Genomic DNA, 24,846 nt, shown 5'->3' with positions numbered 1-24,846 from the left:
ATCGAGGTAAAATCGAGGTTGTTGCAAAATTTGACCATCAAAATTGCATATGTTTTATCGTATACTGTCCATGAGGATCTTAGGTCTCATTTGGGGGAAATTGTTTGGTACTGAATGAAATAACGTCTCTATCGTTATATGTTGTTTTTAGCAACAACTTAGACCTCTCTTCTTACCCCTCCCTAGAAAGTGGAAGCTTTCGTCTGCAGGTGCTCGGATGGTGTTTTGGTTTTGTTCGCGCTTTGTTTGAAAATGTTGAGTTCCACCCGCTGGAAATTAGCTTAAAAATTCGCCTCAAATTACCTTTAAAGAGGCTTGTTTTATGGCGTCCAAGCTCAGAGCAAATGGAAGCAGACCCCGCAGAAGAAATGGAAAAGATTTCGTCGAAGAGGAACGCAAAGATGCATATTTTGACTTTGTGGTGGGCGGTGGAGAAATTGATTGTGATTTGCCCGTCCCCAGCTTTTCGTTTCACGTCGCATCTGTCATCGTATTCTTTGTTTCAATAATTTGTTATTGGAATTCCTGCAATGCAGGATTTGTATTCGACGATTCTGAGGCTATTGTGGGTAACCAGGACCTTAAAGCTGAGGTCCCGCTTGGAAAACTGTTTCTTCATGACTTTTGGGGAACAAACATCTCTTCAAATCTAAGCCACAAAAGTTATCGCCCACTGACTATTTTGACTTTTAGATTTAATTACTGGCTGGCTGGTGGACTAAAACCTTGGGAATTTCATCTCTTCAATGTCATACTTCATGCTGTGGTTTCAGTGTTAACTTTGAAACTTTTTTCAGTTCTCATTAGCGCCAGAAAAAGGACCTCTAACGAGAATGAGATAAGCTTAACTGACGAATCCACAAGCATTCAATTTTCTGCTCCTAAGGCAAGTTTGGTCGGCGCCCTCATTTTTGCGGTGCATCCAATTCACACGGAAAGTGTAAGTTAAGTATGAGTATCTCTAACTTTAATCTAAAATATTTTTTATATCGCTGACCTCAATTTAAGCTCCGTTGCTTAGTTATCAACAACCTAAGCTTATCTATTTTTTATGCTTGTAAAATTATTTACTTTTTAAGGTTAGCGGGTAGTTACAATTTTCGTTAAATATTTGAGTTGTTACCATAATAACAGTTGAATAAATATTTAGTGATATTTTTATTCAAGGTTGGTTCACCATTTCAAACTATGAGAAAAAAATTTGGAGTTGATATTGGCTGTTTTAAAATTGACAATTTGCCACAAAGACTTATCGTCAGTAGCACATAATTTTTCAAGGGTATCTTTATGGCTCCAGCGGTCCGTTCTCAAAATGGCTAAGATGAAGTAAAACGGTGCTTAGAGTATGATAAGAAAAAAAATAACCTCTGGAGCCCAGGCTAAAAGCCACATGCAATTTACACTGAACAACTTTGTCACATGTGATTTGCTTACCACAAGCCTTCTGCACACGTTGTAATATTGGTGTAAATCAAACCTACCACATACTTGAGATTTTTATAGGTTTGACTTAAACAATACAAAATGTGTCATAAGCTTATCATAAGCACTTAACATGCAAGACATGCAAAAACCTGTATGGTGTAAATCAGCCTTAATTTCAAGTTATATCATGCTTGCTCTGACTGTGTTACAGAAGGAAATAACAATAGTAGTTACCATTTAGATATGAGGAGGAGATACTCCCACACAACTGTGTAATCTACAATCACATTTTTTCCATTTTGTTCAGGTTGCAAACCGTGTATGGGCTGCAAGTCAAAAGTCATTTTGAGAACATTGTGTGCATGATTTCTCAATAGTGGGTCAACCTACACCAGCATCTTTTTGAGATATGGGAGCATGCCCCCCCCCCCCCCCCTCTATTATTCTCAGAAATTTAAAAATGGGATCATTGCTGGATTTCATATCATAAAAGTGGACTGGGTACAAGTCTGTATTATGGGATTACTAACACAAGAACCTAGTAAACAGAAAGATAGCAACAAGATTTGCAAGATACCTATGTTTGGTTAATTTTGATCAGGCTGAAATTACAAAATACAACCATTCAAAAACTTGAAAATTTACTAAGAAATGTGTGGATGGCTGTATCTTGTCTCATATCTGCCCGATAAATGCCAAACTTGAGGATTCTGTGAGCTCTTGCTGAATTTGTTGGTCTTACATTGATATTATCCCATATTACATGGACTCATACCCAGTCCCCATGATATAAAATTTGGCATTGGCCCGTATTTTTGACCCCATTCTCGGGGTCTTTGATTTCCCTTCTCAGAAGACCTTTGCAGCATTTTTCTTATATTTTCCAAAAAAAAATTTACATGGGAAGAATTACATATAAAGGGTTCCAGGGTCCCAGTTGCACATCCCCACCCAAAAATTTCTATAGTTTTCACCCCCCCCCCCCCCCCCCTGGCGTGGGGCTTTGTTCCAGGCGCCTCTCACGAATTTAATGCCCTTAATGTTTTTTAGGTTGCAGGCTTAGTTGGTAGAGCAGATCTTTTGAGTGCACTTTTCTTTATCCTTTCCTTTCTGTTTTATGCAAGATGCTGTGACATTGGTAAGTACAGAAAATGTCTAGGTTGATAAAAGTATTACCACAAAATATCAGAAGCCCTGATAAATTAAGGTTTGTCATGCACATTCATTTACAATTGAGTGGCCAGTAAATTTTGGACCAGCCACTAGCATGTCTGATCTGGAATGGATCTTTAAATACATTTTCCCAGGGAGATAGGTAAGGTTTTATGATCATGCAATGGAATAATAAATTTTTGTCTGCCACAGCAATCATGAAGCGGTGTACGTTCTCCCCTTTATGCCATACATCCAGTTGCTGTGTTTATTATACTTTCAAACTATCATGTACAGTGTAGCCTACATCAAAAATCTCTGTCCCTGAAACATGCTGCTAATTGTGCATGTGCTCTTTTCTCATGTACACAATCTCTTCTGTACATTCCAAAAGTCAACTGCTATTCTCTTGGGGATCACACCTTTGCTCATGTTATGGAACTCACTGCTGTTATCAATGAGAACTAGTTGTAGCCACATCATTTTTAAAATGTTAAAACGTTTCTTTCTATAATTATATGCCTTTTATTAATTATAATTTAATTATCGTCAATAGTGTTGATATTGAGTGCTTTTAAATATTTTTAGTAGCATTCATTGGCACTATATAAAATTCATTATTAATAAATTCATTAATTAATTAAATTAGCCAAAGGAACAGCAACATTACCACATATGATTTACAAATGTAATGTTTTCTTGTTTTCAGATGCAGAAGATAGGTCTCCTGAATATTTCTCTTGGGCATATCTTGCAATGAGTATGGTGTTTTGTAGTGTCGCAATGCTTTGTAAAGAGCAAGGGATCACAGTCTTGGTAATATATCAAATTTTAAGTGAATTTCAATTATAACATCAGGTTGATATGATCTGTATAAGCCGGACCAAAAGATTTACTTTTATCAACTAAATTGATGATGGGAATAATAGGTTTGCCACTGAATTTCAGTTGAGTGCTGATCCTTCATAGTGATGAATCAGAGAGTTGTCAGAAGTAGATAGGGGAGAGATTTGTGGTCTGCAAGAATTGTGTTTATGCTACATTGTAGGCTAGTGTATCTGGACATGGTCCTGGATAGACTGAGTGAAAAGTTCCAGGGACCTATGCAGTGTTACACCACATCCAGAATAAACATCCACAATTCCCAATAAAACACATTTAAAGCATCATCTATAGTCTCCCACGTCAGGCTTTTCCTGAGTCATCTTTCAAACAAAAACATTTTTGTCTTTTTAGGGTATTTGTTGTGTTTATGATCTCATTGTTGTGTGTGAGGTAGATCCACTTATGCTTATAATGAGAGCTACAACTACCAAAGGGGACAGAAATGGAACCATTTATTTAAAGGTGACTTTATGATCAAACTATAAAAATTGTAAACACGATCTCATTTCTTGCCTAATATAGCTTTTTTTTCTCTTTGTTAAACCAGTTTATAATAACAATTGTTACAGCCAAAAAATACCTTGCTTTATTACATTAGCCTTTTTAATGCAGAAAGAGGGCATGCACCTATAAAGGAGGCTACAATAAATTGATCACCATCACTCAAAAAGCAAAGTGAATAATTTTTTGCACCTCAAATGTGGCACTTATTCGATGGTGCAGCCCGGTTGTCAGAAAGCTTTCAAGTTTATGGCTGAGTTGTCAAAGTAAGCGGCCAGTCCAGGGATATTTTTTAAAAAAAAAACACCGTCTGTAAAGAAATGCCAAACAGAGTAGCCAGCTGATACTAACCAAGTAGGTGGCAATTTTCGCCGGCAGCCGGCTACTTTTGACAACCATGGGGTCACTTATTTAAGGAGGGCGTTTTTTTGAAAGTTGGACACCACAAAGAATTGTTTTAACTGGGATATTAGTATGTTCCGTATCACGCTAACAGAAATAACTTTTTTTGATTTTGATTATATTGGGGCTGCAGTAATTATTCTGGGACAGCACTTACAATGTATTAACTCTTTTGTCCCAAATGCAGTGCTTATTTGAGGGCAGTACACAATCAGGGGTGGCCGTATTTGGAATAAATATGGTTTGGTGTTAATATCAATGTCAATTATAATTCTGACTTGTACATTCTTTGTAGGAGAAAAAGGCAGCCGCTACATGGTTGAAAGGCCTGATTTTTAGACAAGTGGCTTTACTAGTCACTGGTATCCTCCTTCTGCTATGTCGATGGCATGTCATGGGTTCTTCACCTCCAGTGTTCCAGGTTGTTGACAATCCGACATCATTTGAGAAGTCTCTTATTATTAGAGTGAGTACAGAAGAATGCATTTTTCCGAATAACATTTACTGGATGAATTTTCAGTTTATATATCTTCAGTTTAGTTATATTGGTTGCAGAAACTCATTTTGCCAATTGATTATAGCACAGTTATGAAAATATAAAGGCATTAATCCTTTTGATGTACATCCTCCTTAAATACATAGGCCAGAAAGATACAAATTTACTGGTTTAATTTCAGTAGTTTCCTGACTCATTAGTTCACTAATGTTATTATACAAAATTATTACATTTAAGTGAATCAATTAACTGCAATGGCTGTTTTATTTTTCCACACACAGATAATTAATTATAACTATCTCTATGCCATTAATGCCTGGCTTCTCCTTGTACCTCAATGGCTTTGTTTTGATTGGTCAATGGGTTGTGTGCCAATAATCAACACGTATAGTGATCCACGTATACTCTGCATTGTTGCCATGTGGACTGTGCTTCTCCTGCTTCTTGCATACTGTTTATGTGGGAGGAATTTGCAAATAAAACGGTAAGGTTCTTTTAGGGGCTATTCACAGAATACTTTAATTTTGAAATAAGTCCGTCCCATCTCCATAACTTTATTACTCTGTATATGTTTAGTTAGATCAGTAGCACGGTTGTCATGATCACAAGGAAAATTCACTGCTCTGCATAAAATATATTTCAATATCTCGGCGCACAATTATTGAATGCATTTGAGACTTTCCTCGATTATCAGAGGTATATTAAAGATTATTTTCTGATAAAGGTTGGGGAATTATGTTCTACCATAAAAAATTAAATCCGCACTGAGTTGTGAAGGTTGCCGTAAAAACATGGCGTCACGCGTAACACGCGCGTATAGTCGTCCTTCACTTTTAACCTGTTTTCGCTAACTTCTATTTCTTTTACCGTCCTCAAACCTTTTATGTGTAAAGAATATTCTTATTGTTAGTTATAACTCAAACTAAAATCTCAAAATTCCCATTCGATTTTCGTCAAAACTGACCAAACCACTCGCGATTTGATGCGTCACGCTCAAGACTTGGAAGAGACCAAACATTTTCAATGTCATGTATCATTCATATTTCTTGACTCACAAAACAATTTTTCATCCAGACACAATGCTCATAAGTTGATTTTAACTTTCCTGTAGTCTCTTGTTGTGTGAATGAATTCTTGCGGAATTATTAACTTTTTTCTGCGTTCTAAACATTCGGGAAGCGGTGTGATACGGCAAGCAGAATTTTCGGTCGTTGACCTTTCGTGCCGTCCTGTCTGCGCTCTGTGTTCTGGATTGTATCAAAGTTGACAGGAGCAAAATGCTCAAATGTCACGCTAAATTTTGATACCAAAACCAGTCGAGAAGGCCAAAACCCGACGAAAATATTGAGATTTGAGTTTGTTCTAAACACCAAGAGAGTTATTTTCCTCCGTGAAGAGTAAGCGATCGAATTTCACGCAGAATCTAGCTCGACACAGCAACCGCTTGTACTGTTTCGTTCGCTCTAAAATACACTGAAAATGACTCACTGTTTACTCAATAAATTTGCATTGTCTTAGACTTCCATATTAGGAAGAAAAATATTGCATAAGCTCAGGAAATGAGCGGGAAATATCTTCATAGCACGTGCGTTCTTGATACGCATTTCATATCGCACGCGTGAGCACAAAACAGTCAAATACAATCAGAAGTATGGATTCTGGAGTTTCTCGGATTCAGCAGTGGTGAGAACAAAAAAGAAAAGGAAAAGCAAGAGAAAAGAAGAGCTCATTATAAAAAAAAAAATAGAAGGAAATTTATTCAAAAAATACTGGAAGCCCGAAAGAAAAGTCAAGAAGCCAAGTGTGGACCGTGGACGGTCTTTGTTCTTCAAGAAAAATTCTTTCTTAGGGAAAACATGATTGATCAGACATATAAACTTGATGAAAAGGTCGCAGCAGTGCTTCCAGGAACTGTACGTTATATTTGTGGTGCCTTGCAATCAAAGGGAAAGAGACGGCAAATATTTCAAGTTCCATTGAATGAACACGAGCAAATGTTGGCATCTCTTTGACTTTCTTACAATTAACATGTGTTTTTTTGTTGTAAATACATTTGTAGCTTTAAACTGAAATTTCTGCTTAAAAATTGCCTGAGAGGAATGAAGATGAAATATATTTTGTGCGAAAGGGCGTGGTCGCAATGCATCATGGGTAATAGAAAAATAGCAGAAAATGTCCTCAAAAATTATTGAGGTGGCATTTTTTTGCAATATTATCATTTTTTATTGCTTTTTAGAGTTCCTTGAAACACCTACTGTATTTTTTTTAAAAATTTTGATTTTAGGCCAATGTTACACCTTTGTACATCAGAACTGTGCTACTGATCTTAATGATACAAAGACAAAGTTTCATTCCTACACAAGTCATTCTGGAATGAGTTCGTTCCAGTTTTGAATACAAATTTAATTCATGTGGTGTGATATTCCATTCTGGTATTGTGTAACCTGAATACAAAGTTAACTTAATTTGTTCTGATTAGAAATGTAATAGCAGACCATGTAGTTGTGGGCCACCAGCACATATCTATCACTTTCAAGTTTATCTGGCACAAACACCAAGGGAGGGAGAATGCGTTATATAAGCTGAGCCAGTCAATTTTGTGATGTGAATGCAAAGTGAATTCTTGGACCAATATATATCAACATCTTGTTTTTTACTTCACTGTTCAACTTGTAGGTTGTTAAGATACACATGCATTTACTTAACAGTACTTTGGTCCCGTGGCTCTTACTTTTTTTCCAGTAACAATATTTTTTATTGTCTATGTGTTGGAATAATTATTAGTAGGCCTCCCAAGCAGATGTTCTTTTGGCTCGTAATGCAGTCCTCCCCAACAGTCATGGGGCAAAACTGTCAATGTGTGATGCAGTCCTAAGAATGTCTGTGTGGGAGAAATGGAAAAATATGTTGGTCTAAATTCTAAAAAAAAAGTTCATACCTGACTTTAAATAACACAATCATGCAAGCATCAATTTTCTGTGCTTGATAACACATGTACATCTGCTACATTGCATAATTTGCAGTTCATTGCATGTTGTGTTTGACAAGAGAGATAATCTTCTTTTTTTCAGGATTCTAACCATGGGACTTGCTATCCTTGCTGTTCCATTCCTTCCAGCATCAAATATCTTCTTCACAGTTGGTTTTGTCGTGGCTGAAAGGGTGCTGTATCTCTCCAGTATTGGCTCCTGTCTGATCACTGTTCTTGGATTTGCCGCACTAAGCAAGAAATACTTTGGAAAAAAGGTGAGCAGAATGATGTATACCAGTTTATTATATGGAGGAGAGTGTTTTACTGGGAACTAAACCACTTGTAGATTCCAATTTACGCCACTTCATCCGGGACCCGAGTGGCGTATTTTCCGTATGTCACCTTTGTGAGTGTCGTATCGTTCAATGATGTCACGATTCCCGCCTTTTGCTTTTGTTGAATTGGTTTCTCCATATAATAAAAAGAACATTACACGTTGGCTCGAAGATATGAATTTTATGTTCTCATGGCAAGAACAATATCTCACTCATTCGCTTCGCTCACTCGTGAGATATTGTTCTTGCCACTCGAACATAAAATTCATATCTTCTCGCCACCGTGTAATATCCTCTATATATATTCACTTGTCACTCTTCAAAGACCTGTAATATGCTGGTTTGAAATTAAGACTGCTTGCATGTACATGTATGTTATTTAGGTGCCGTGCTCTTTTTAGCAGTTTGGCTTGACCTTGTTGGAGGAAGCGATTGTTTTTCTGTATTAAAATGGAAACACTCCATTAGGCAGATTATGGGTAGTATTTATCCTTTGAATTTAACTGACCAAAAGAGGAGCACAAGGAGGGGAAGTACCTAAGAGTCTGGTGGAGCCAAGAACTGCAGCTGAGTGTACCTTGTAACCATGACAACCGTGTCAATGGTATGCAGGGTCCAGGCACCATCACATTGTGTACTAGTACATAGCTTAACCCTCTAAGTCCCGATGGTGACTAACATCAATTTTCCCCTAACGATATCCATACATTGTCAAGAGAAATGGTTATGAGAATTAATTAAATGATCACCAAAGAGAAAATGCTTTGATCTTTTATTTAACTCTCTCAACGTATCTCTAAGTAAATGTATGAATATCAGTGTGGAGAATTTGTAGGTGGATATTGGGGCTTAAAGGGTTGAAGGGTACGCTGTGTACACAGTAGGGAGCCGAAATCTTCACCAGCATAAGCAGTGTATAGCAATATACATGTATAACACGCACAGGGCACAGAGGAGTTATTTGTGACCTTGGTTGTTGATTGTAGTTAAATTTTACAGTTGATACCGCACATTCCCTTTGACTTTATACTGTGGAATCAAGCAAACCGTCATGCGATCGTCTTACAAACCTGGTTGAATATTATCCAATGCTCCGGAAAACCACTGAAGGTAATGACTGTGGACGAATAACAGCAGCTACACTGTATGATATAATAAAGAGACAAATAACACCTCTGCGCCCTGTGTAACACCCTGACAAGAATTAATTATTTGGTATTTTCTGCTGCCCTGCACCTGTAGGTTTTAGGATTTACTGTTGGTGCACTGATAGCTTTGTACATGGCTCGAACAGTACAGGTAAGAAAAATGACCCTTCTGCTCGTAGAGCCTCAGATAATCATATCAAAGGGGTGCCTGGAATTAAGCCTGATGTTAGACAATCAAAGAGTGAGGGTGTAATTGCATTGCAGTCTCCCTTTCATCCATGTTTTTTACCATCTATATCACCATGTTATATTCTGTACCAAAAGTTATTACGTAATTTGCTTTGACTTGCTTCCTATGCAGACGTTTCCAGTTTAGGCAAGGGACTTGTGGCAAATTCCTAAGAAATTTTCGTGGGGGCCAGTTCTTGCCTCAGATTTCATGGACTTAAAGTCTTGGTCATACCCTTTCCCCCTCTGATACTACTATGATACAGGCACTCCCTGTCAAAAGATACTGAGCTCAGGGTTCTCACTAAGTTTTAAAGTATACAGCTAGGATGTAAATGTAGGTGGCTTAGCAATCAAGTTCTGTAGTTAATTTCAGGCTTGCATTCGGCCTTGCTTTACCCTTTTTCCCAAAAAGGAACATGGCTCAAACCTAGTCGTTTTTTTAGCCAGTTGCCAGCACTTAAAGAGAACCCTGTAGAAAGCTTAAAAAATATGAGCTTCTCCATAATACAGACACATTGATTTGTCCCTCTGGTGTTCGCCTGAAAACGTTTTTGGAGTTGTGGCTGTTTTTATATTGCCTTCCTCCTTTTTTTCAGAGATCCGCAGAATGGGTTGATGAAGACACTTTATTCACTTCTGGACTCACTGTCTGTCCACTCAATGCCAAGGTAAATGAAATAGCTGAAGGGATGTTCTCACAGTCATGATTGCAGCTAGCAAGACCCCCCATAAGGGACCATTTATGCAAAATACTGTAAGTAATCAGTCTTGCCAGTCAAGGTGGAAAACTCTAGGAAGTGACCTCCTCCAGAAAAAGGGGCTATGTCAGGTGGATACTGTTGGACCCTGTTTTGTCAGGACAGAAAGACAATTCTGTGCTTAAGTCACAGGTCGAAGTGACTGTGCCTACCACATCCACTTTCTTGTATTTTTTTATTCACTTTTTTTGTTAACGTACATCTAGGCTTTGAATTAATTTTTTGCAAGGGTAAAATAAGCTATTCATCAGCATTGTAATTGAAATTGTAATTGTAAGTAACAACAGGGCGGTGCCTTGCATGGGTCAAGGGTCCCGTTTGCAGTTGCCCTATTGGAGATCAGCAATTGTTTTTTAATTATTCTTGTGATTATAATTAATTATTTTTATTTTATTTCTTTAATCATATATCTTCTTGTTAGTCCTTTCATGATTGCAGTTTTGCCCCAATAAAGTGCCCCCCCCCCCCCCCTCCTAGTTACCTAGTTCCCTTTCCCATACACAAAATGCTTCTTTAAAATTATGACGAGGCACAAACCATAGTAATTTGTTTTGGTGATTCTCACGGGCATGCCATTAGAACTTGAAAACAGACGACAGGAAACAGCTTTGAAGCCTTAATATAGTCTTAAACAACAAAACGGGACCTAGTTAACTTTGGAATTCAATTGATGCGAAAAACGTTTATAAGCTTCTTTTTTTTTTTTAAAGAATAGCAAATAGCGTGAACTAGCCCCTGTTCCCTGTAACCACCTATTCCTGGCATTTTGACTTTTTGTCCCTTCAACAGGTTCACTACAACATTGGCAAGCTGAGAGCTGAAAAAGGACATACAGTGATTGCTGAGAAGTTTTATAGAGAAGCAATCCGGTACCGTGTAGAAATCAGTGAGAAATGATAAACACTCATTGTACTGGTTTATTTCTTGTTAATTGACGTCGAGTCAAATGATCGTTCTACCCTGTACCTGAATGAACTTTCCTTTGAGTGGTTTTAACAATAAAAAAAATAGCCTGCAGTTTTATCCAAGCATGAAAAGGTTTCGTGAACGGCCCTTGCCTGCGGAAGTTCCGCGGGTAATGTGTTAAAGAAATATTTATTTCAGATTGGACATATCCTCACGTACCGTATAGAATTGTCCCAATACACAAGATGTACTGTGATCGATTCTTGGAAGAGCTGGTTTTTCTTTTCCTTTCTTTTTGTTTGCATTTTTTCATATATTTTCTCTACCCTAATGCGCTAATGGCTTTTTTCCCTTAATTTTTCCTCCTTGCTGTGCGAGGTTATGCTATTCGCGTATTTCTAGTAAATTTTTGTTGTTCTCAAGTATGCAGGTTCTACGACAATTAATCACTACCTTCAACAGTGCGTGTCTGGAAAAAAAAAAGACTAGAATGATATCAACTGATTTTAATTCCTTTAAATGGCAGGTTAAACCCAACATACGATCAAGCTTTAAACAATTTGGGAAACCTTATCAAGGTATGATATCCTTGTACAGCATGTTACATGTATTTTATTTTTGACGCACATGAGACTTTCAATAACGGAGAGGCAGTAAATATGTGGATACTCCAAAATATGCGTACCTAGATTTTGTGGCAGTGAACATTTTAATAAAGAGTCCTTTCAAAAATGATCCTCTGACGAGAAACAAGATCACACCAAGCTCATATTTGTCATTGTAATGATCGCTAAAAAGACCCCATGGCGGATATTTGCATAGCAGATCAAGTCAATCGTAGGAGGTGACAACAGAATGATTTTTTTGGGATACAAACCCTGCAAAAAGAATGGATTCTCTAGGTTTTGGAATTTTGGCCCCTTCCTATTCGACCAAAATGAAATGAGAATAAACGGATGGGAAACTCATCTAAACCCCGAAAAGCAACAATTTTCGAAGGCGATCGACCCTACCAAGAAACTGGGTACAACTCCCGAGCTTGTCTTTTTTGGAAAAGCTTTGTCAGGACTTCAACGGGATTTGAACCCGTGACCTTGCGATACTGGTGCGATGTTTTAACCAACTGGAGCTGGTCAATTGTGTGTTCAAGAGATGAATGTGATAGATGCATATGAATTAAATCATATAAGAACTGCGGAAATGAAATAAAATGAAGAGTGATCCTCGCAGTTATGAACGCAATTTGTGCAATTGGGTAAGAAGTCTGAAAAAATTTCAGGACTTTTGGAACTTTGTAGATCGCTCCGTACTAATCACGGTTTACTCACGTTGAATTTAGAACAAGGAGGCTACTTCTTGATTATATTTTTTTGGTTTTGCCAAACTGTCTGAAGTTGTAATTTATTAGTAGATTTAAAATGAGTTAATTTTAAAATTTTAGTGTAAAAATCGTTTTTTTAAGGATGATGGAAGATACATAGAAGCTGAAGCACTGTTAGAAAAAGCTGTAGAAATAAGGTTAGTCTTTTTGCAATATTATACTTTTTTAAAAGTGTTTTTCTCTTAATTTGAAGTCATTAAGTTCTGAACGCAGTAGTGACCTTAACATTTGACTAATGGGGGAGGACAGGGGGGTGGGAGAATTATATTAGGGGACGGAAGGGGTACGGGAAGTGGGAGTTCTAAAGGGCGGGGAAGGGAAAATATGGGGAAATTATTCAACACTACTCAATCTTTCGTAATCGAAAAAAGAGCTGGTGGGAGAAAGCCAAGAAAAAAAGGGGCGGGAGCCGGGAATGCAAGGTACAGGAGTTGGCAGGTTTGGACCTCCCTATCCCCCAAATTGACTATGAGTAAGAAATCAAGCATGATTACGACTTAGGAATTTTGAGGTAATTATATCCCCCGGACTGTAACTCTTCCCTGTTGCTGACTTGTACATTAGTAAACTTTAGGTTTCAGATTGGTGTGATAAGTAATTGTATGATGCACACGATTTTGGTTTGAAAACTCGAAGTGCTATCCAAAGGTCCCCATTTGAGACCCATACATTGTACAAGGTGCGCGAGATCGTGTGCGCGCGAGTACTTACTAGAACCTTGCCTAACTGTAGCCTGATTATTCCCGCGCGGCCTGGTCGTTTCAGGTCACGTGGCTCTTTCGTCCCGGATCGCCAAACTGCATTGGCACAGACGGCCAGAATCCTCAACTTTGCCAGTTCATTGTTGAAAACCTAATAGAGAGGCCAACAACGATACGATTGGTGTCATTAGTGGAATTTGATTTAATACCGTATTTTTCGATTAAACGCTGCGGCTTTTGTTAAAGTTTAAGCCTTTTCGATGCGGCGATTATTCAAGGGTGGCGTTTATTTCAAATCACATTTCCTAAATAATGTCAATATAATGTAAAACAGGAAGATGTCGTAAGTCCCAATAGAGAGTTTTCATCCAAGTTTACCGCGAACCTCTAACCAATGGAGGTCACGTGACAAGTCTTTCGCGTCACGTTTGAGGTTTACGACGTGCGTTTTCAACGTAGGGAGGTAGGTTTTCACGTATGTCATTTACCTTAAAGTTTTTAGCGTATAATTCTTGTTTCATCCCACGTATTGATACAAAAATCTTGTGGAGCAAGTCTTATCCATTAAGAGAGACACAAATTCGGGCAAAATGCTAAATTTTGTAAATCCTATTGGATCTTGAAAACAAGTGCCATTCATGGCTGCTGATTCAAAATGGCGCCCGTAATTTAATCCACCGTCAATCTAAATCAAATTATGTTTGAACGTCGAACCGCAAACGGGTAACCGCAAGCCGCAGTTAGAGGTTCGCGGTAAACTCGGATCTAAAACTCTCTAATGTCTTGCTTTTTTGCTGAGATGGCACATACCTATTTAGCTTATATAAGGGAGTATCCCCCCCGGGTCTGAGATAACTTATTAACGCAGTCATTCTTGTGTATAGGAATAACTTTGCGGCGGGCTGGATGAACTTAGGCACCGTAAAGGCAGCATTGCATAAAGAAGATGTGAGTTTGATAGCTTTATTCATGTTTCCACAAATTATTCATTACGATTTGACCTTCCAGCAAGCTTTGTTTTTCTGTGTAACAACCGGAGAGCGGCCAGGCGCGCAGGTGGTGGTGAGCCAAGCTAGCAGAGAGAGAATTAAGGGTATACTCAAATCGAACTTGTGCCACTTTTTCCTATTTCTTTCCTTCGATTCTCTCTGCACGATTATTTTTTCCGCACAACTTCGAACTCTCTGATCCTACAAAATTTGTTTCTTAGGAAGCCGAAAAATGCTACAGCAACGCTATAAAATACAGACCAAGATATCCAGACGCTTTTTTCAACCTTGGAAATCTGGTAAGAAAAAAAGGTCAATAGTTTTTAAACGTTCAAAATGCATAGTGCAAGCAGTGCAGATACAATGATATAATCCTTTTACGTAAACTCTGGATAGTTTCCCATTCATTGCTTTTTCGTGCGTATTTATACTGACCTTAAAATCTTCTCCTCCAGTACATCGATCAAGACAAAACTGTAAAAGCCATTGCTGCATTTAAAACAGCCATCAATTTAAAAAACGATCATGTGGGTGCCTGGATGAATCATGCTCTGCTCTTAGAAAAGTCAGGTAAATGTCTGCAAGGGGCCTTTTAACGGGTGGGGAGGAAGGATTTTACGGTAACTGAGCGATTTTTTGTGCTGATTGGTCGAGAGCTATGGTCGATAACCGTCGATAACGGACGGACCATTGGAATAATTATGGGGTTGGGGAGAGTGGATGGGAAATTTTCGAGCCACATCAATTTTTTTTCGTGAACATTTCCCTTTGCTTGAATTTTTTTAGGCCAGTGCGGGAATATTTTTTGGGGGTACTCGGCCTGCATGAATTTTTTTCATAAGATTTTCCCTTGCACAAATATGTTTTTAGGATGCTTCACCACCCCCCCCCCCCAATAACTTTTCCAATGGTCCGACGTGATGGAAATTACGTGACGGTGGCGCAATTTGTTTTTCTCTTTCTCTTGCGCGCAGTTTGTGGAGAATTATTTAACGAGTGGACGTCAAAGACTCTTAATGTTATTGTACAAGACAAATCGACAATAAATTTCCATGGTCCATACTCTTATCGATCATAGAAATGACGCGAAAACGTTCAAAAAGTGGCAGTGAAATCATTCGCTTGCTGATCGTGGTTTCACTTCAGTGCCGACCATGAAAATTTTTTTCGATTTGGAAGGGAAGAAAAGGAGAAAAGAACTCACTTTTTTAGGAAAGCGAAAAAGAACTCAGGCAAACGTTTTCCGAGCGTAGGAGTAAGGATTCAGCTTAGTTCATGTTGGTTAGTGTCAGGCCTTCTATGCTAGAGGTCCTGAGTTCGATTCCCATTTATGACTTGCGATCCTTGTTTGACTTCTGTCATCTCCGTGTAGGAACTGAAATACCCGTAAAACTAAACGGAGCACTGGTGGAGAGAGAGAGAGGTGTGGGAGGGGGAGTAAAATGAGTGCAACGACGGCCTCAGATTTTGTATTCAGATGATGACTATTCCGAGCAACTGACGTAAATTTTGGACCCATTAATTAGGGGCACCCAACGAGAATGGGCAATTATACCATTTTGTAGATGTTCGAAAATCCTAGGAGAGGCAGGCAAGCAAGAAATTTTACAAAAAATGTTCCGAAAATTCTAGATCTCAAATCGACTTCCGAACAGATATTTTCCGAAAATTGACGTTGGGTACCCCTGATTAATTACCCTCTTAACCCTTAAAGAAAACAGTGAAATTATGTAAGGTGTGGGGAAACTTGCAAGGGTTAAACTACAGTCTTGAAAACCGTTTTTTCGCTTAGTAGGGTATTTTCAGTTAATAGAGAGTTTTAGATCTGAGTTTACCGCGAACCTCTAACCGCTGGAGGTCACGTGACAAGTCTTTCGCGTCACGTTTGAGGTTTACGATGTGCGTTTTCAACGTGGGGAGGTAGTTTTTCACGTATGTCATTTACCTGAAAGCTTTTAGCGTATAATTCTTGTTTTATCCCACGTAATGGTACAAAAAAGTTTTGGAGCAAGTCTTTATCCATTAACAGAGGCACAAATTCGGGCGAAATGGCTAAATTTGATCAATCCTATTGTATAAGGCACCGAATTAACCTTTTCTTTGCGGGGGAATTCCATTAACTTTTGGGGGAATACATTAACGCAGATGACGTCATGCATCTCATTAAGATAGGATGATGTCATAATTTATTTTTAGCTCGCTGACGTCATACATGTCATATAGATAGGATGATGTCACAGTTTATTTGTAGCTGGCAAGGAGCAAGTGACGTCAGAATTTCCTAGAGTTGACGTCATCAAAAAATGTTGAGATCATAATCTATAAACAGAAAAGTGATTTTTATATAATTAGCTATTTGCTACAGTCTTCTGATTAGATATTGTTTGCTATAGTCTTCTGATTGGATATTGTAGAAACTGTCATGTGTTCAAAATAAAAGCGGGCAAATTTTGAACGTGTTATCCTTGCAGATTGTACTAAATGAAAAATCTTTAATAATTAAATTATTTTCACTAAAAATCGGTTGTAAACAAAACCAAGACACGGAGGTTAACTGAAAAATCTTTACTTCAAAAGAAGGGAAAAGGAGGTTAAGCGAATGCGAAATCGTACAAATTTTTCAGGCAAAACATGAAAACGAGGTGGAAGCTCAGCGAAGCGAAAAACTGACTATCAAGTAAAAATGTCAATCTTTGTTTACTTGACTCTGTAGAAAGTATTGCACAGGGTATGAAAATTCTATAGAAAACAACAGGTGGTTCTAAAGTAAACCCTAGCTCTTTTGGTTCTTAAATAAACCCCATTCTAGTAACTAATGAGTGGAACGTCTAGTAAAAAAAAAAATAGGAATAAGATGTGCAATCGCCCAGCAACACATGTCTTCTCATTCAGCGCTAAAAATCAGGTATATAAACAAAACACACACACACACATACACAGAGTGGAGCTGAAAACTCTCTATTTCAATTTTGACTCAACATAACGAAAGCGTTTTCTCCGTTCTATCTCGAGGAAACGACTAACTATTGAAGTCTCAGCGGTTGATGAGCATTCAAGCGCCGTTAGTCAGTTAATTATGCGGGTTAACAAGCCCAAACTTGAATACAAATTAGTGCATCTCTACAGCTAGACCCAAGGGAGCGCCTTGACGTATTATTGTAAAAACACAAAATTGACAAGACACGAGATACAGTTTTAAAAACTTTATTGAAAACCAGTGACAAAAAGAGTCGAATACACAGCGATTTGGAAGAGATGGAAATTAATCATCTTCTTCGCCCATGGAGTAGTTGTAAGGTCTAACTCGAAATTTCTTATGCCGAGTTCGTTTCCTCTGTTTGCCATGAGCATTATGATCATCCAAATAATTTGCAAATTGAATCCGACGCCTTTTGCGCTTCGGGCCTTGTGATGGGGTTTCTACTGTGGGAGGAGGGGTCAGGAAAGCAGGATTTAAGGTTAGTGGTGGGGTGGAGCTTTCGTTTTCAGGTTTTTGTAAGATAGCCGCTTGTGTTAATTTAGGTGTTACGTTGAAGGGGTTAATGGGAGTGGAGAATGCTGCCGTTGCTGTCGAAGAATCTTGTGTGCTTGATGTTAAGTCTGGAACAGTGTTCTCTTCCGGTCGTGTTCTTGTATTTAATTGTTCTTTATAAGCCAGGTATCTGTTTTGCAACTGAAAGTATCTTTTAGCTTTTTCATCGTCCCGAAGATCGTTTCGAGAAAGCAAGTCATCCATGTTGCCCTGTATTTCTTGCATAGCTGGAAGAAGTGGGACAGGCGAAAGATTTTGCTGCTTTAGATATTTTAAAAGCTCTTGAGGAATATTTTCTTGAAACCCTGCTTGGTTAAAACCTTCTTCACTGGGCAGGACGTTTGTTCGCAGTCGACAATTATCTTGGGTAGTAGTTTTAAGATCAATCAGCAGACAACCAAAAGGTCTTTTTACAGCCTCCTCGTACTGATTTAAAAAGAACTCAGTTTGCCCGGGATACATTTGCTTGGCAAGAGTCAAGATTTGCAATTTGTCTCCTGGGTTCTTGAGTAACACCAAATAATGGCTGTTTAGGCTTATGCTGCGACTACCTTTCCCCTGCTTAGATCGCGATGATGAGAACCACGACTAAAGAGGTTCACAATTTGCTTGTCTTTACTGGCGTCAATCATTTGATCATCAAACACGATCAAATTCCGTTTGTTCACATCAAAATAGGAATCCTGCTCCAAAGCCGTGGGAATTTCCTTGACGAATTCAATGTGTGGTATGGCAACTAGCATTTCTGTATACGCAGGCTGCCATTGTGAATAACACCAAACAATCCTCTCCGGGGAAGGGTAAATTGTCTCTGAAGCTTGTTGCAATAGAGATCGAGCCCAGGCCAGGTAATCATGGAGGTAAAAGGATGCTCGAATCGAAACCGCTGACATTTCTGTGAAAACGGAACTGTTTGAAATGGTGTGAGACCAACATTGTGGTGTTTAGACATCACGTGCCTCTGCATGCTATCCTTTCCACTAAATGATTTTTCGCAAACGGAACAGAACCAACTCATGTCAGCTCCTCAAGAGCAGAATGTAGACTGAGAAAATGCTACCATAATGCGCATTGATATAGTTTTGAAGGCTATAAAATTCAATAGTTTTCCTCCACCACTACCACTTTCCTATTGTGTTCCTCCACCACCACTACCACCACATTTCTATTGTTTTCCCTCCACCACCACCACCGCCACCACATTTCTATTGTTTTCCCTCCACCACCACCACCACCACCGCCACCACATTTCTATTATTTTCCCTCCACCACCACCACCGCCACCACCACCACATATTTCTATTGTTTTCCCTCCACCACCACCACCGCCGCCACAACTCTATTGTTTTCCTCCACCACCACCACCACCACCACCACATTTCTATTGTCTTCCTCCATCACCACCACCACCACCACATTTCCATTGTTTTACTCCACGACAGTCAATAAAAGACTGCAAACTACTATCATACGTTCAGTTTGTCGCAATGTCCCAAGTTGTCAAGAACAATCGTGGTCTTCTTCGACTCTTAGCTGTTTGTCCAGCTCATCAGCGACAGTTTCTTTTACGGACAGCCAGACCACAACATTTACATGCATTAGTCGAAGTCGTCTACATTATACTTAAGGAATACATTCTTATCCCCGAAGAAAATAAGCGGAACGTGTTGCCATATAAGGATGCTCTAGTAAACCTAGCAGAAACAAATATCCCTTACAAAACAAAGAAGCGAATCCTTGTACAAGAGGGTGATGGTTTTATTCAAGACCTATTGCTACCTGCTGTTACAAGCTTAGGATGTTTGATGCTATAAAAGAGGAAACGAAACTATAAGTTACTCAGTTGAAGCCTACCTTCAACCTGTACCTATCGCGATGAAGAGAAAGATAGACTTGGTTGATGAAGAGCACGAGAGCGAGGATGAAGGAAACGAAAGTTCTAGTGATGAAAGCGAGGATGAAGAACCAAGAATAAAAGATGTTTTGAGTCATCTTTCCTAAGAGGTTTCGGTAAAGCGTGCTTATGGATTGCTGCATAGTATGGCCACTTTCAAAGATCTTTTATTCTGGACTCCCCGCGGACAATTACTTCGAAATAAACGTATAATTCCCGTCACAAACATCGCCGAGCTAGTTGAGTATGTGTTATCCCTCATAACAATGAGGTTACCAAGCCTCGTGCGCTGAATACGTTTCTAGATAGACTTGCAGAGTTAGGAATCGATAAGGGTTTAATCAAGAACAAAAAGTTGTTAAGTGATTTAATAGAAAAGGAAAAAGGCTACCGAAATGTAGAAAATATTTCCGATAATGAGAGTAATAATGAGGAGAGTTCATCGGATATTGAAAATCAGGAGGAGGAGGAGGAAGTGGCTTCTGAGAATAGCGTTGAAACTGAAGGCACCCAAGAGAGCGACAACGACACTGAAAACGATAGTGAGGAAACAGAAAGTAGTAGCCCTGAAACGTCCACCACCTTTCACTCTAAAAGTCCCTGTGAACATTGCCAAAACTCTAATGTGTACTCCACATTGATCATGAAATGTCCTAAATGCTTTTGGCACGATAACTACAAGATTTGTCCTATATGCGATCACCAGATCCCCGAGGAGAGAAAATACATCAAAGAGGGCTTTCTTCGGTGTCACGATTGTGGATTAATTGCACACAAAAACGCCAACACGTTGGAAACCAATTTTTATTCACCTTCTAAAGAGGAGAACGAAGAGGAGGTCTAATTTCCATCCCTTCCAAATCGCTGTTTATTTGACTCTTTTTGTCACTGGTTTTCAATAAAGTTTTTAAAACTGTATCTCGTGTCTTGTCAATTTATTTGTCGCGTGTTTGAATTGATCCTTGTTAAGTTATTGATTGTTTGTGTTTTTACAATAATAAGTCAAGGTGCTCCCTTGGGTCTAGCTGTAGAGATGGACTAATTTGTATTCAAGTTTGGGCTTGTTAACCCCCATAATTAACTGACTAACGGCGCTTGAATTGACAAAACCATAAGCTCATCAAGCGCTGAGATTTCAATAGTTAGTCGTTTCCTCGAGATAGAACGGAGAAAACGCTTCCGTTATGGTGAGTCAAAATTGAAATAGAGAGTTTTCAGCTCCACTCTGTGTATGTGTGTGTGTGTGGTTTGTTTATATATCCGATTTTTAGCGCTAAACAAGAAGACATGTGTTGCTAGGAGATCGCACATCTTATTCCTATTTTTATAAATAGACTTTCCACTCATTAGGAACAAGAATGGGGTTTATTTAAGAACCAAAAGAGCTAGGGTTTACTTTAGAACCACCTGTTGTTTTCTATAGAATTTTCATACCTTGTGCAATACTTTCTACAGAGTCAAGTAAACAAAGATTGACATTTTTGCTTGATAGGCAATTTTTCGCTTCGCTGAGCTTCGACCTCGTTTTCATGTTTTGCCTGAAAAATTTGTACGATTTCGCATTCGCTTAACCTCCTTTTCCCTTCTTTTGAAGTAAAGATTTTTCAGTTAACCTCCGTGTCTTGGTTTTGTTTATAACCGATTTTTAGTGAAAATAATTTAATTATTAAAGATTTTTCATTTAGTACAATCTGCAAGGATAACACGTTCAAAATTTGCCCGCTTTTATTTTGAACACATGACAGTTTCTACAATATCCAATCAGAAGACTATAGCAAACAATATCTAATCAGAAGACTGTAGCAAATAGCTAATTATATAGAAATCACTTTTCTGTTTATAGATTATGATCTCAACATTTTTTGATGACGTCAACTCTAGGAAATTCTGACGTCACTTGCTCCTTGCCAGCTGAAAATAGACTATGACATCATCCTATCTTAATGTAATGCATGGCGTCATGGTCATTAATTTACACTATGACATCATCCTATCTTAATGATATGTATGACGTCACCGGCGTTAAGGTATTCCCCCGAAAGTTAATGGAATTCCCCCGAAAAGAAAAGGTTAATTCGGTGCCTTCTCCACTACTCAAGTGCCATTCATGGCTGCTGATTCAAAATGGCGGCCGTAAATTTGCAAGAACAACTAATGTAAGAATTTATAGCTCTTTGCTGCTAGATAACCCAGTGTTACCGTAAATTTCTTTTATTTTCACCGATTGATTTTTCTTCTATTTCTAAATGGAAAAATAAACCTAGAATTGCTTCTTTAATCCACCACCAATCTAAATCGAATAATGTTTGACCGTCAAACCGCAAACGGGTAACCGCAAACCGCGGTCAGAGGTTCGCGGTAAATTCGGATCTAAAACTCTCTGATTACTCTCCTCCTACCCCTTCTTAGATCTTCAAATGAGTCCATCCCTTTTCTGGCGGATCCCCAGTAACAAAACTCTCGCAAACCTCCACCTCACTTAGATAACCGCACAATCCTGGCATTTTAGTTGGTCGCTCACAGCTAGGTGTACTAAAAAATTAATGTGCGAAGTGACGTTTCTTGACAGACGAGTTAAATTTTAAGGTAACGCCTGGCAGGTTTCCCTTTATAGGTAACAGAGATGCGGCGATAACAGTGATCAGAGAGGCTAAAAGCCACATTCCTAACGAGCCGTCAGTTCATTTCAACCTTGCTAACATGCTCGGACAGAAAGATGAGTTTGTGGTACGTGATTCGTTACAGAATTACACTACGATCAGACAAAGACGCCGGTGAAGGGGATTTTAGGTCTGATTCTTTGTTCCCCGTAGAGGCTTCCACTGGTATTTCAAGAATAAAATAAACAGGACACGGGTATAATGGGAGGAGAAAATAGGCGGGAAATCGTCCCTCGCGTGCTTTCTCTCTCTCTCTCCCCCCCCCCCCCCCCCCCCCCCACCCCTCCTCAATAAAGTTGCCTCTGCGAGGAGAGGGATCAGTTCAAACGCAATGCCTCTCGTGCTTAATGACTTTATGTATAGCATAGGCTGTGACCACGCTCCCGGGGTGGGTGGAGTGGAGAGAGAAAAAGGAAAGAGAGGGGAGGTTGGAGACCATAGGTTGGCATCTGGTTAGATCGCTGATTATTGACTGCTGCACACGATGAATGATGGACACATGTCTATTTCTCAATGTTCTCCCCATAATACTCTCCAAGGAATCGATTCTCTTTTTTTCAACATGTCAAGGAATATTAAATTGCATTTAGTCAGTATAGCCTGCGTCGCAGATGTGATCTAACCCAAGTTAGTACCCAAACTAAACCAGCGTTAAGTTAGACTGTTCACAGTCCCTTATTTTTCCGTGAGATCGTCGAGATATAGCGCGTCTTACAATTAATGGCGGCCATCTTGATTTGCAAATGTACCGAGGGGGCGGGCGTCAGGGATTATAGCTCTTCCTCCCAAACCGCCCCCGCCCCCGCCCCCTAAGTAGTTTTGACACTCATGCAAGATGGCAGCCCGTAACGCAAAGCGCTCGATCTCCACAATCTTACGGAAAAATAGGGGACTGTGAACAGTCTAGAGTTAAGTTTCGTCTGTGGCGCAGGCTAAAGTTAGGAACGCGAAACCCAAAGCGTATTCAAGTTCGCTCATCCTGTTAGCCTGCATTTCTTTGCATACTGTACGAATCTTTAATAAGGGAAATTAAAGTAAAGTTGAGTAATTATTTGTTCTTTTGTAGGAGGCTGAGAAACACTTCCTAATAGCTTTGAAGCTGAAACCTAATTCCGCGGAAATTTATGGAAATCTTGGTAAGACTTCCTTGAGTTGTTACTCTTTCTGGTTATTTTGCTGTAAAAATGGTTCTAACTGGGGATGAAATCCTACAATGTGACGTGACCATTCAGGTAAGAGCTACTGAGCAGTTCTTTGCTTTGGTGCCCTTTATTATGATGTTCAAGATAATACTAATTTTTGAGTCTGTGATTTAAATCCTAAAGTGTGACCATCCAAATGAAGTTTCTGAGCATTATTTTCCTGTTGTAGTATTTATTATGCTGTATATAGGTCGATTTAACCTGCGATAAGGCGGTCCTTCTTTCTTTTGCTTTTACCTGTCCGCCCCTACGCCGCCGAATTTCGTTCTTCCCCGAAAAAAAGGAGGCCTGATCGCAGCTTAAGGTCGATTATAAAGTGTAACCATTGAAGTAAACGCTACTGAGCATGTTCTTTACTGGATAAAGTTTATTATGCTTTTCAAGTAGTTTACGGTAATAACTAATATAGTAATGAAAAAGCTAGTTGTACCGTTCGGATTATCTATTGTCGCTTTTAAGTAACTTGTATCTGTGCCTAAACGCAGTCTCAACTTAATTCCAAGATATAACGCTATCGTTTTTGTTTACTTGACAGGAGTGTTATATCACAGATGGGGGAAACACGAGCAAGCCGGTATATACTACAGAAAGGCTCTGAAGCTGGATCCGCAAAGTGAAAATGTCCACGAGAACTTAAAAAAGCTAAAAAGAACCACACGGCATGTCTCCAGTGACAGGCCAAAATAGAGAGTAAAAATGATGGAAATATTTTTACGACGATGTATATAGTTTTAATAATAATTAATAATAGTAAGAAAAGCCGGGAGGAACAAACAATTTACATTGTACGAAATACAAACGTTGTAAAAAGAAACATTCGATACTTTTCGATTGAATAAGCACTTATTATTTTTTTTAACGTTTACATTAGGGTGGATATTTAAATTTCTTCCTCGGTGCGTTTGCTCCATACCTAATATTTTTGGCATAAAGTGCCATTTTATTTAGGTGCTTTTTCGAATAAATTGAAGTAAACAAGTTGCTCAGCAGCGAAGCGTTTTCAGCGATAAGAAGCTCGTTATTTTGAGAAAAGAATATTAAAAGATAGTTACAATAATAAAGTATTCGATACATCCGGCTTATCACGCTTTTTTGTACAATTCTTTGCCATCTCTGCACAACTACGACGTGAAATGACCAAATTTTAAGTTTTGTTGAGGACGAGAACGGCAAGGCGATAAATTCTGTCATCTCTGTCTGAACTCGGGCGCTGCCCCCTCTCTTCAGTTCCAGTCTAAATCCCCTTCTTTTAAGTAACAGAACGACTTCGGAAAATC

At 38.9% G+C, this 24,846-nt stretch overlaps 1 protein-coding gene across 2 annotated transcripts; it reads left to right on the top strand.

The window, feature by feature from the left end:
* Positions 1-196: 196 nt before the first annotated feature.
* Positions 197-24,567, top strand: LOC140950014 (protein O-mannosyl-transferase TMTC4-like). 2 transcript variants are annotated; one of them, XM_073399171.1, is made up of 18 exons: positions 197-940; positions 2,476-2,563; positions 3,287-3,393; positions 3,814-3,924; positions 4,661-4,831; positions 5,143-5,345; positions 7,933-8,107; positions 9,410-9,466; positions 10,143-10,214; positions 11,094-11,173; positions 11,737-11,788; positions 12,673-12,728; positions 14,177-14,240; positions 14,503-14,580; positions 14,737-14,851; positions 22,322-22,434; positions 23,434-23,503; positions 24,105-24,567. In XM_073399171.1, exons 1-18 carry the CDS (start codon positions 323-325, stop codon positions 24,254-24,256), a joined length of 2,382 nt encoding a protein of 793 aa, XP_073255272.1. In that variant the 5' UTR covers positions 197-322; the 3' UTR covers positions 24,257-24,567. The 2 variants fall into 2 exon arrangements, with proteins under 2 accessions (XP_073255272.1, XP_073255273.1); XM_073399172.1 differs by having other exon boundaries at positions 23,434-23,599; positions 24,105-24,209.
* Positions 24,568-24,846: the final 279 nt, after the last annotated feature.

Source organism: Porites lutea, chromosome 10, assembly GCF_958299795.1.
Source record: "Porites lutea chromosome 10, jaPorLute2.1, whole genome shotgun sequence".
In the NCBI taxonomy this organism is placed as follows: Eukaryota; Metazoa; Cnidaria; class Anthozoa; order Scleractinia; family Poritidae; genus Porites; species Porites lutea.
Note: the sequence above shows the minus strand (reverse complement) of the source record. Positions and strands in the feature narration are given on the sequence as shown.

Bases quoted from the DNA above. Each gene is read 5' to 3' on its own strand.
- LOC140950014 (XM_073399171.1), top strand. From the start codon at position 323: ATGGCGTCCAAGCTCAGAGCAAATGGAAGCAGACCCCGCAGAAGAAAT. The intron at 941-2,475 runs GTAAGTTAAGTA...AATGTTTTTTAG, and splicing joins ATCCAATTCACACGGAAAGT to GTTGCAGGCTTAGTTGGTAG. The intron at 14,581-14,736 runs GTAAGAAAAAAA...CTTCTCCTCCAG, and splicing joins TTTTCAACCTTGGAAATCTG to TACATCGATCAAGACAAAAC.